General features: G+C 41.6%; 2 protein-coding genes across 2 annotated transcripts in view; one reads left to right on the top strand and one right to left on the bottom strand.

Moving 5' to 3' along the window:
* Nucleotides 1-12,500, bottom strand: part of matn4 (matrilin 4) — a 44,081-nt gene that overhangs the window by 30,302 nt on the left and 1,279 nt on the right. The gene's annotated exons all lie outside the window — the stretch shown is intronic.
* The window catches only part of LOC307249208 (recombining binding protein suppressor of hairless-like protein), a gene marked incomplete at both ends in the record, with an annotated part of 24,829 nt that continues 19,840 nt past the window's right edge, over nt 7,512-12,500 (top strand). The window contains 1 exon segment of the mRNA XM_080025849.1: nt 7,512-7,548. Within this exon segment, the coding sequence (XP_079881975.1) occupies nt 7,512-7,548 (37 nt within the window).

The following is a 12,500-nucleotide window of genomic DNA, read 5'->3' on the forward strand; positions in this document are numbered from 1 at the left end:
AAGTTGGAAGCCGCGACACATGTGAACATCTGCTGAATCACAGGCTCTCTGACCTCTACAGAAACAGACCTGACAGAGATCAACCTCCTACGTCCCTCCACATGCAAAGACTAACCCTGTGTTCCAAATCGCATACTCTTTCTTTCTATTCTACATACTACATCTGACCATAAAAAGAATCTAGTTAGGATGCAGTATGCTTCAATTGGGACATACTTTAACTTATTTATTTCATCATAACATCGCGCCTTGATATTGCCTCTTGCTGTTATATCCGTCGGAGGCTTCGTCGATGTGACGTCACTTCACGTGCGCACTGGATTATGGGTCAGAATCGCCCAAATAGGATGCTGTTTTCAACACTAAAAATCTTGGCCGGATGTAGTAGGACATCCAGGTACTTCTAACCATCCTAAATCTAAATAATCAGTTGATACACTAGAGGTAAAACATTGCTGGTTTGTGGAATGAAATGAAAATCTATAATTTTGGTTTCACTCCATGTCAGGATTTATGAAACTGTGTGTGTGTCTGTGCGTGTGTGTGTTTTATAGGACAAAGACTCCTTAGTATGACTGTAGTTAACTGGCAGCCATAGCTGATCCCCCCCTTCCTCCAACAACCTTTTCCTGTCTCCCTCACGAACAACAATCTACTACGATCCACACACACAGAAACGCTCCCACGCACACACAGTGCGCACACATACATACACACACACACAATCTCACAAACACATGCAAACGGCAACACGCACTAACACGAACATGCATACACACACACTCTTTCTCTCTCTCTCACTCTTACACACACTAACACACACTGCACACACTCTCTCTCACACACACACACACTCTCTCTCTCTCTCTTACACAAAAACACACACAAACACACGCTCTCCCACACACACACACACACACGGCTGCCCCTCGACACGGGTCACAGACCGACACATGTTCTATAATTAACCACACAGAGGATCATTCAGTTCGGAGACGATATATTTTCTTGTTAAAACATTTCATTGACTGGATGGCGGTGGGCCAATCAACTGTGTGTTTGTTTCTAACTCGGCTCTTAAATACAGAAGTGGAGATCCTATTTCCTTCAATTAACACCTTCAACAAATACCTTTTGTAATACAGTTTACTCACCCTTAAAAGCATCTGGGAACCTGCACTTAAATTGTACCAATCTACAGCTCCGGAAAAAAATAAGAGATCACTCCAAATGTTCAGTGTCTCTCGTTTGACTATTTATAGGTTTTTTGTTTGAGTAGAATGAACATTTTGGTTTTATTCTATAAACTACTGACAACATTTCTACCGAATTCCAATACATGTTTTGTAAATTAAGAGCATTTCCATTAAGTTATGTAGAGATGAAGATTTAAGAAAAAAAATCCAGACTGGTCTCTTAATTCTTTCCAGAGCTGTTTATGTGATAGTGAAGTTTGGTGTCTCAATAAGCTTTCACAGAAATCTTATTGAAAATGAATGTTCATAAATATTATTAAACTCGGTTTTAAAAAAAGGTTTTTTCCTGTCTAGACCGTTTGACAGGATTGCGTGGGTTTGGCCGTATCAAATGGTAACTCTAGTCTATTCAGATGCTTTACTATCATGCAACTAACTCCCAAAATTACAAAGTTAGAAGGATTTTGTGTATTTGTGTTCAGAGGGGCTTTAAGGTTGAACATTTTAACTGTTAGACACATTATATTCTAGTGTATTGTGTAACTACTGCGTAAATATAGAATAATTAACTAAATTACCTGTGTTTTTAGATATAAAATCACAAAAGCAAAGTGTTTAAAATGCATGCCAAAGGGCAGTTTGATGCCATACTCAGTCCCAGAGTGTAAACCGAGCGCACAGTTTACTGAGAAAGTTGTTAAAATACGAGTTAAAGAGCGAGAGCAGCTGTTGACGTTGGCGTGTGTGTGTGTGTGTGTGTGTGTGTGCGTGCGCGTGTGTGTGCGTGCGTGTGTGTGTGTGTTATGTATGGATGTGAGATTACCACAACAAATGAAACAGTCGCTGCTTCTTTTAAAAAAGCTCTTTTCAAGTCTAGGCCGTAAAAACAAACCGCTGCATTTCCTCCTCGTCTGACTCGGAGCTCGGTAAACTAAATACCAACTTTATTGTAACTTTCCATCTGCTATAAACCATCAGCTGTATGAGGCTGAAGTTACTGAAGTAAGATTAAAACTTTTAAACCTGTAACTTTCACGGTAACATCAGCAGGTACTATCTGGCTGTGTTGGAAAAGGAATAAGTATATTTGTCTTAAAGCTGGGGTATGTGATTTCTGATTGGTCAAAGTTAACATGAGCTGTACACTTTGACCAATCAGAGCGAGGCTCCGATTTTCTGTTCTTATTGGCTGTTGGGACTGTCCATTCACTTCGGCACGACTTTGTTGGTGTAGAGCGTGTCAGGGAGGGACCATAGGGGAGGGACCAAAGAGAACAAGTGGAGCGGTTGAGGTATTTGGATTCGAATCTCTATCCCAACTGCTATTTTCTCCCCAAATCCTCCACCCCAGCTTTGAGTGGAAGAAGCTTAGTAAAGCAATTTTGTAAGAAATATTCCATAATTTAAGATTTATTTAACATTTAAATTAAAAAAGACATTTTTGTGTGTCTGTCCTTTGAGTTTCTCTCCGACCGTTCATCCGATCTACTTCACACTGGGTGGGCGTGTTGCTGAGTAACCAATGGATTGCAGTGCTAAACGTTAAGTTGTTTGGACCAGCGATTCTGTAGAAAAACTGGGAAAACATCTGGTGAATCAAGCCAAACTTTGGTGCGCATCTATCTGTGCTATTACGGTAACAGTGCTAAGAGCGGCAAAAAAAATAATAGCGCTAAAAGATGCACATCATAAATCAAGTGGCATGTGCACATCCCTAATGGGCACTGCTTTAGTTTACTTAAAGTGACATGGAAATAGGAGATGTTAGTAAATGTTTGTGCCCCTCCTATTACTTACTAAAAATGTAATTCTAGTTCCAGATCCAGGGCATTTGTCCTTCCCCGAACAAAGCAACGCAAAACTCACAAGATCATTGAATACACACACACACACACACACACTCTCACACACACACACACACACTCAGACACACATACAGACACACACACACACTTACAGAGGGACTGCTCTTCACCTTTTACAACAGCATAATGTGACACTGAATGCTCACTAAGTATCCGGTCTGCTTTTCCTGTTATTGCTGCTGCCCCCTATGGACCGAAACACGTTAATGCATGTAACAGACTTCCTGTCAAACAGCCCCCGATGTCTAAACTTACCCTGCGTTCCAATTCACATACTCTTTCTTTTTCCTACACTACATACTAAAGTACAGAAGAGTTTTAGTCTTTTTACTACACTACATACTAAAGTACAGAAGAGTTTTAGGGCCACAGACAGGAGAGAAAAAAAATCAAATAAGGAAGTTTTTTTTTTTCATTATGTCAAGAATATAGACGAATACTCCAAAATGATATTGGAGTTATTGGGGCATTTATGTATTTTCAGCATACTACAATTGACGTGCATGTATTGGGACATCCTAAATCTTTTTCCAAATCACATACTCTTTCTTTTTTCTATTCTGCATACTACATCTGACCATAAAAATAATCTTGTTAGGATGCAGTAGGCATACTATTGGGACATACTTTTACTTCGTCCTAACATGGCTCCTTGATCTTGCCTCTTGCTTTTATATCCGTCGCATCACCGTTAGTTTTTCGGGTATTTCTAACCATACTAAATCTGACCACAAGAATTGGGACACCCTAAATCTTTTTTTCTGGCATACTAAATAGTAGGGAAGTATGGGGATTGGAACGCAGAGACTATCTATAGTCAGTGCATCTCTCAGCTGATCCAAAGCATCGCTCTGTGGCGTCTGCAGAATAGATTATTCTGTGGGAGATGTTTCAGCTGCTGCTACTGTTTAAAGGCCAGAGGTATTGAGACATGTGTTATAATGTTAAAACCTGTTGGAGGAGGAAAGGACTTCAACTAATGATTATTTTGTTGATACATTTTTTTAGTTTTAGTATTTTAAAGGTGGAGTCTGGAGAACGCTTGTTGTCAAAATCACTTTTTGTCAAAATCAGTGAATATCTCCCTACAATCCACCACCTGTCCATAGTATGTGTGCACTGAATTAAAAAAAAAATACACAAAACCCTTTCATAGGATTCCTACATATCCATTAGTCATTCACCCATATGTCACAGTGTGGGGTAAATAGCACTCGCTGTATTATGTTTCTAGAATGTACTTTGGAAATGTTCACAGCGCCTGTTATCTAGTCGTTTTTTCTCCCTGCTGTTAGATAGAGAACACAGGTGTCTCGTCCAATCCTGCTGTTTGTTTTCATATGATTCTAATGTTTTTAGCAGACTGTCACTGTCTCTTTAACACACACACACACGCTGACGCGCACACACACACTCACTCCCTCCCTCACTTACTTATTCACTCACTCACTCTCACACACACACACACACACACACTCACACACACACAAACCGCATGATACAAGTGGTCAGAGGCAAACAAATGAGTTTTTGTTTCTCTGAACTTATTAACCTCGTTTATTAACTTGATATAAATCTGCTGCCGTTTTGAAATCCTAATAATTCCTCTCAGTTTTAGTTTAAAGGAACAGTTCGACATTGTTGGAAAGACTTTTAATTCTCTTTGACTTGACGAGAAGATTCATACCCCTCTAAAGTGTGTCTGTTCAGTATAAAATTAAAGCCCTTGTACAAATTTAACGTTGTTATCCCCTTGTGAATCAGCATTTAAATTGTTTAAATGTGTGTGTTTGTATTGGATTTCCCAGTCTGTGTACTGAGCCTAAGTTACCAAGCTGTTTGATGTACAGTAGCTTCATGTTTACCACACAGACATATAGGCGATATCTCACCTAACTTTTTCTAACAATTTTCATGGTCTTGCTTTAAAGCCGCTTGTTTGATTATAACATCTTTCACATTACATACATTGAGTTTGAACTTAATGTAAAAAACCAAGATAATCCTGGTGAGAATTGTGTCAGTTAATGTGTGGTTTCAGGGCGTTTGTACATTTTAGAAGTGTCCATATCCTTCATGTAGGGCCTTCACAGTACCACAAGGATCTGTATACATTAACTAGTACATACTGATAACCACGTCAGAAGGGTTTTATTTATTATTTATTATTATTTATTTAGCATTAAGCGTACAGAAAACATCTGCTTATGTTGCATGTTTACACGCCAGTTCTCAACATAGTAAAGTGATTTAGAGCAACTGGAATAGATTACAGTATTATTAAGACTGCAATGACCCTGGATAAATACAGAATGGCAGTCATTGGGTTTGTACAGATGGTCTTTAAGAATATATTGTCATGCAACGTTTTAAGACTAAGACATGGGATAGAGAAGTGGTCAACCACAAGAAAGCATAATAGTTTGGATTTTGGATCTAATGACTGAACACAATGTTACATAAATGTTTAACACACACACACACACTCTCTCTCAAAAACAAACACACACTCTCGCTCTCTCTCACACACACAAACACACACTCTCTCTCGCTCTCTCTCTCTCACACACACACACACACACACACACTAGCCATGACGTATCTGCAATATTTATCAAAGAGAAAGGTGTCTGTGAGAAAACTGTAGTCCAGTAGCAGGTGATAATCTCCTTATTCATACAAACGGAGAGATACAGTAATGTACACACACACTAACACACACACACAAACTCACACACACACACACTCACGCATATATACACACACACACACTCATGTACGCACACACACACACACACACACACACACTCATACACACACACACACACACACTGACATGACCAGTGGTGAGATAACAGATCCGGGATGAAGTGCAAACACATGTGCACACACACAGAAACGCAACACTTAGATATATTTTGGGTCAAAGCGTCTCTCCATGCACACTGACTGTAAGGTGAGGTGGGAGCATAGTCACTGGGTCGGTCTGTTTGTCTATACACTTAAAATAGACTTTGAAATGTTTTAACTAAATGTTTTAATCAAAGTAAACTGAATGTGGGACGTGTGGATGGATAGAAATTGAACCTACAAGAACAACAGGTGGATTTTAACCGAGAAGATACAAGACTACGACGTGATTTCAGGTCAGTTCCAACAATATAAGATGTAAATACTCGTGATGTATTTGTTATTTACTGTATTGACATTGACAGACAATGCAAATTGATATCATAGGTAGAGTCAGTGATTCTGGAAAACGCTTGTTGTCAAAATCAATTTTTGTCGAAGTGAATATCTCCTCATGATCTGCTACCTGACTGTACTGTGTGTGTGCGTGGAAAATAAATCCAGTGTTATAACACAGCCTTGGTTTTCTTAACAGGCATGTTGCTACGGTGGGCCCCTTCCTTTACATACCAGTTTACAGAGCCTAGGCTGTGTATTAACACTAGATTTTTTCAGCTCACACACAGTAAGTACAGACAGGTAGTGGATCATGAGGAGATATTCACTGATTTTGACAAAAAGTGATTTAGACAACAAGCGTTCTCCAGAATCACTGACTCCACCTTTAACTGTATTGTCGATGTCAAACGGAGAGTACAAAGCATGATTCATAAACTGGAAGTGAGTGTTCTTGTGTTTTCACTTCACGCTCAAGTTCACATGGAGTGTAATTCTGTGTCTGTAACACATTTCACGCCACATCCCATTCTCTGCAGTCCGTCAGTAGACTTCATGAGGATGAGTTAACACAGGTAGAACCTCCAACAGCACGGGGACATGTGACTCCAACAGACCATCAAGTTTCAACACACAACGCGCCAACTTTAGCTCAGTCCACAGATGCATGAGTTGTATTATACAGTAAAACTCTTAGGCCTGCCGATGGACACTGGAGGCTTTGTTGTATTATTCCCCCTAAACAATATCCACCACATGTGTTTGTTTGTCCGGCTAGGTCCACTTCACTCATGCAATGTTGTGCAGCTCTGTCATATTAAAGACGTGTCACGGTTTAAAGATGGTGGCAGTGATTCTGGAGAAAACTTGTTGTCCAAATTAATTTTTGTCAAATCAGTCAATATCTCCTCACGATCCGCTACCTGTACGTACTGTGTGCGTTGGAGAAAAAATCCGGTGTTACACAGCCTAGGCTCTGTAAGCTGGTATGTAAACAATGGGTCACCTTTGCTAGCAACATGCCCGTTTACAGAGCCTAGGCTGTGTATTGCACTGGATTTTTTTTCAACTCAAAAACAGTACATACAAGTAGCGGATCGTGAGGAAGTAATCACTGATTTTGACAAAAAGTAATTGTGACAATAAGCGTTCCCCAGAATCACTGACTCCACCTTTAACTTTGTAACTTTTCTTACAGACAGTCTGAGAGCAGAGTGACTATGGACCAGAGCAACGCGTCCTCTTGATGTCAGCTGAAGCCGTCATGGATGAGTTGGACATCGGGGAAGATGGCGGAAAAGGTGAGCGGGAGATGAGTTTGCCATTAAATTAAAGGTGCAGTCAGGGATTCTCGAGAACGCTTGTTGTCAAAATAACTTTTAGTTTTAACTTCTCTAGAATCGCTGACTCCACCTTTGAAATGATTAGAGCGTTTTCACAGTTTTCTACAAAACCACTGAACCACCAAACAACTTCACACACTTCACTGCACTCCCTCTGATCCTCAGCAACACACACACCAAGTGTAAAGTAGATCAGATCAACAGACAGACAGGCACAAGCTACAGTTTGTTTCCACACAATTTCAATCGAATTATCTGAAGTTTGTTAAAAAAACATTCATAATATATAAATAAAGCTGGTGAAAGTGCATTTCCATCAACAGCTTCAAAGCAAAAATAAACCTGTGTGATTTAACGTCACATGCTGTTTGGTGATTAATTTGGTTTATGTAATGTATTCATTTTCACACTGAACATTCACGCAAACACTTTTGTTAGCCAAAATGGATGGCGCCGTCTACCAAGAAATGATTCAAGTCACTGGTTTTAATAGTGCTAATGTAGCAGCTAATAGCCACATAACAAGCTACAATCAGACAACATCTTTTACTTCTTTAACATTCTATCGACCATCTGACTCCTGAACTCCTTGTAACCCTGGTAACCCTGTAACCCTGGTAACCATCCCTTGACCTCATGCCGGGGTCGTGACCCTGAGGTTGAGACACAGATATGTGACCCCGTCCCAAACCGTCCCAACACAAAGCTGCACTTCAGTTTGTCACAGGCAGAATGATTTAAAGTCCTCAACACTTTCCGTCAACTCATTTGGCAATCGCTTGATTGTAACCGAAAATCATTTACTATATGAAAAGGTTACGCACTATAGCTTTAATAAAAGAGTTTATAGGTATTAATGCGCGGAAGTGTTTGTAACCATGAGGTCTCTGGTTCCTCCCAGTAACCATGAGGTCTCTGGTTCCTCCCAGTAACCATGAGGTCTCTGGTTCCTCCTCCCAGTAACCATGAGGTCTCTGGTTCCTCCCAGTAACCATGAGGTCTCTGGTTCCTCCTCCCAGTAACCATGAGGTCTCTGGTTCCAGTAACCATGAGGTCTCTGGTTCCTCCTCCCAGTAACCATGAGGTCTCTGGTTCCTCCTCCCAATAACCATGAGGTCTCTGGTTCCTCCTCCCAGTAACCATGAGGTCTCTGGTTCCTCCTCCCAGTAACCATGAGGTCTCTGGTTCCTCCCAGTAACCATGAGGTCTCTGGTTCCTCCTCCCAGTAGCCATGAGGTCTCTGGTACCTCCTCCCAGTAACCATGAGGTCTCTGGTTCCTCCTCCCAGTAACCATGAGGGCTCTGGTTCCTCCTCCCAGTAACCATGAGGTCTCTGGTTCCCCCTCCCAGTAAACATGAGGTCTCTGGTTCCTTCCAGTAACAATGAGGTCTCTGGTTCCTCCCAGTAACCATGAGGTATCTGGTTCCTCCTCCCAGTAACCATGAGGTCTCTGGTTCCTTCTCCCATTAACCATGAGGTCTCTGGTTCCTCCTCCCAGTAACCATGAGGTCTCTGGTTCCTCCTCCCAGTAACCATGAGGTCTCTGGTTCCTCCCAGTAACCATTAGGTCTCTGGTTCCTCCTCCCAGTAACCATGAGGTCTCTGGTTCCTCCCAGTAACCATGAGGTCTCTGGTTCCTCCTCACAGTAACCATGAGGTCTCTGGTTCCTCCTTCCAGTAACCATAAGGTCTCTGGTCCCTCCCAGTAACCATGATGTCTCTGGTTCCTCCTCCCAGTAACCATGAGGTCTCTGGTTCCCCCTCCCAGTAACCATGAGGTCTCTGGTTCCTCCTCCCAGTAACCATGAGGTCTCTGGTTCCTCCTCCCAGTAACCATGAGGTCTCTGGTTCCTCCTCCCAGTAACCATGAGGTCTCTGGCTCCTCCTCCCAGTAACCATGAGGTCTCTGGTTCCTCCTCCCAGTAACCATGAGGTCTCTGGTTCCTCCCAGTAACCATGAGGTCTCTGGTTCCTCCTCCCAGTCACCATGAGGTCTCTGGTTGGATCCCCGGCACCGGACAGGAAGGTGTTAGTAGTGAAACTAGTGGTGGCTGCTATTAAAGCTACGGTGCCCACCATCTCTACCATTGCAGCAGGGAGGTATGGGAATTGGAACACTACCAATAAATGAACACTATGATTGAAGATGAACCCTTCTCAGTTTCAAAGGAAAAACACGGATATTAAAATCAACAGGTGACAGAGTGAGTGATATGTGGGGGGGGGGGGGGGGGGGGGGGGGCGGCTCAAGAAGTATGAGTTACACACACAGTATAGTTTCTGTGAGTTTGATTGACAGCGTGGATTCACACTCAGATGAAAACATGTCATCTCTGTACTTCACACATGGAGATGGAGACCATGTGTTCACATATACAGTGAACTCTTTTATCTGCTGCTTTGGGTCCAATACTTTGAAAAATAAGCAAAGAATAAACAGAAGCGGTGCTGAAAAAATGTTATCGTGGTAAATCAAGATTCCTATCTTCTGCTATTTTAAATTAATTAATTTGCTGCCGCCGGTTATTTTTTCATTTTCATTTAGCCTCATAGCACACAGTGGACTGGAGCAGATCCTGAAATCCTCTTTTGAACTGAATCCAGAATCCATTTTGAATCAGGAATCGTGAGCCCAGGAATCCGAATCTGAATCTAATTGGATGGTGGGATTCCAAACGATGCACATCACTGTTAAAATGTGAATCAGAATTTGAAGAATTATCCCTCCTAAAAGCCAAATCTAAGCCTATCTGATTGTAGGGTTTTACTGTGGTATCATATTGGATTTCGAGAAATATTAGCATTTCACTGGTTTTTGTATCAATAACTATTACATTTCTGGTATTGTGACATCCCTATAGTCCCTATACTGTATATTAGTGAACCTGTATTTTATAATGTGTAACGTCTTGTGTATGAACTGCTGTGTTTTATCCTCTGCTGGCTGTAAGGGGATTGGCCCTCACAGGGATAGTACAGTTTACCTAACCTCAAAGATGAAATGAAAAGTCAGAATAATAGACATGAGTGAAGAAGTGTGTGTGTGTGTGTGTGTGTGTGTGTGTGTGTGTGTGTGTGTGTGTGTGTGTGTGTGTGTGTGTGTGTGTGTGTGGTTTTGAGTGACAGCGTGAGCCCATGCTGAGATGAAGACACAGCACTTCTTGTTAGTAGCTTCAGATTGGAACCAGATGTTGAGTCTGCTACTGTTAGCCATTCCTCTGACTGCAGGACTGTTTCACTGCCTGTCTGTCTACCTGCCTGTCTAACTGCCGACCTGTCTCACTCACTGTCTGTCTGTCTGTCTGTCTGTCTGTCCGTCCGTCCGTCCGTCTGTCTGTCTGTCTGTCTGTCTGTCTGTCTGTCTGTCCGTCTGCCTGTCTGGCTGTCTCACTCACTGTGTCCCTGTCTAACTCACTGCCTGCCTGTCTGTCTGTCTGTCTGTCTGTCTGTCTGTCTGTCTGTCTGTCTGTCTGTCTGTCTGTCTGTCTGTCTGTCTGTCTGTCTCACTACCTGTCTGTCTGTCTGCCTGTCTCACTCACTGCCTGTCTGTCTACCTGTCTCACTGCTTCCTTCCTGTTTGAATGACTGGCTCCACTACTGTTCCACTGCATGAATTGACTGTAACAAAGAATGACATTGACTGTTGTTTAGATCCATAGGCCGTCAGTATAATGTATACTGGACACACACACACACACACACACACACACACACACCACACCACAACACACACACACACACACACACACACACACACCACACCACACCACACCACACCACACCACACCACACCACACATACACACACACACACACACACACACACACACACCACACCACACCACACCACACCACACCACAACACACACACACACACACACACACACACACACACCACAACACACACACACACACACACGCAGATATTCACATTTGCTCAAAAAGTACAAACAATAGCCTAAATATATGTTTATTTTTACTATGCTACAAAACAAAAGGCAACACGCACTGTCATCCGGAATAATCAATAATAATGAAACAGTTATGGGTAAAAGCACCACATTGTTCTTAGATCAACATCTCTACGTTAATAAATGCTCCAAATGACAATATTAGTATTTTGAATTTAAGAGAAATGTTGTCGGTAGTCTATAGAATATAACAAACAAATACATTTTACTCAAACACAGACCTTTCAGTTGTAACCCAGAGGCACTGATCATGTATCCAGAGCTGTATTTATTATAAGTATCTCACTTAGATAATAACTTCAAGCTAAAAGTCTTCTGAAGAACTTCTTGAAGGTTGACTTAATATGTGAGTAGAAGCATTTTAAGGCAAATAATTTAAGGGATTATTTTCATATCATATTAATTTTCTGATTAATTAAACTGTCCGAGAATGAATTAAAACGCTGCATTACATATCTGCATAACTGACTGTGAACCAACACAAACACAAATATTCAAATATGCTCAAAAGAAGTTAAACGGAACATATCCTAAACTAAGCCTTAGCCTGCGCTGTGCCACAGCTCTATGCACAGAGCATCACCTCCAGCCAACCAGTGTGAACCCACGGTGTTTCTCTCTCTCTCTCTCTCTCTCTCTCTCTCTCTCTCTCACACACACACACACACACTCAATCTCTCTCTCCCTCTCTCTCACACACACACACACACACACTCAATCTCTCTCTCTCTCCCTCTCTCACACACACACACACACACACACACACACACACACGCTATAGTTTCATCTCTATTCTATCAAACCTTGGAGTATTCAAACTTGATGCTTTGTAGAACTACAACTAGAGGATGTATTGCTGACATTCTTACTGCTTTCATTATTTCACTTAATTTCAAACATCATGGCACCGTAACTTCATTATGCTTTGTTACCATTACA

This window comes from Ammodytes marinus (genome assembly GCF_949987685.1).
Source record: "Ammodytes marinus genome assembly, chromosome: 4".
NCBI classification, from domain to species: domain Eukaryota; kingdom Metazoa; phylum Chordata; class Actinopteri; order Uranoscopiformes; family Ammodytidae; genus Ammodytes; species Ammodytes marinus.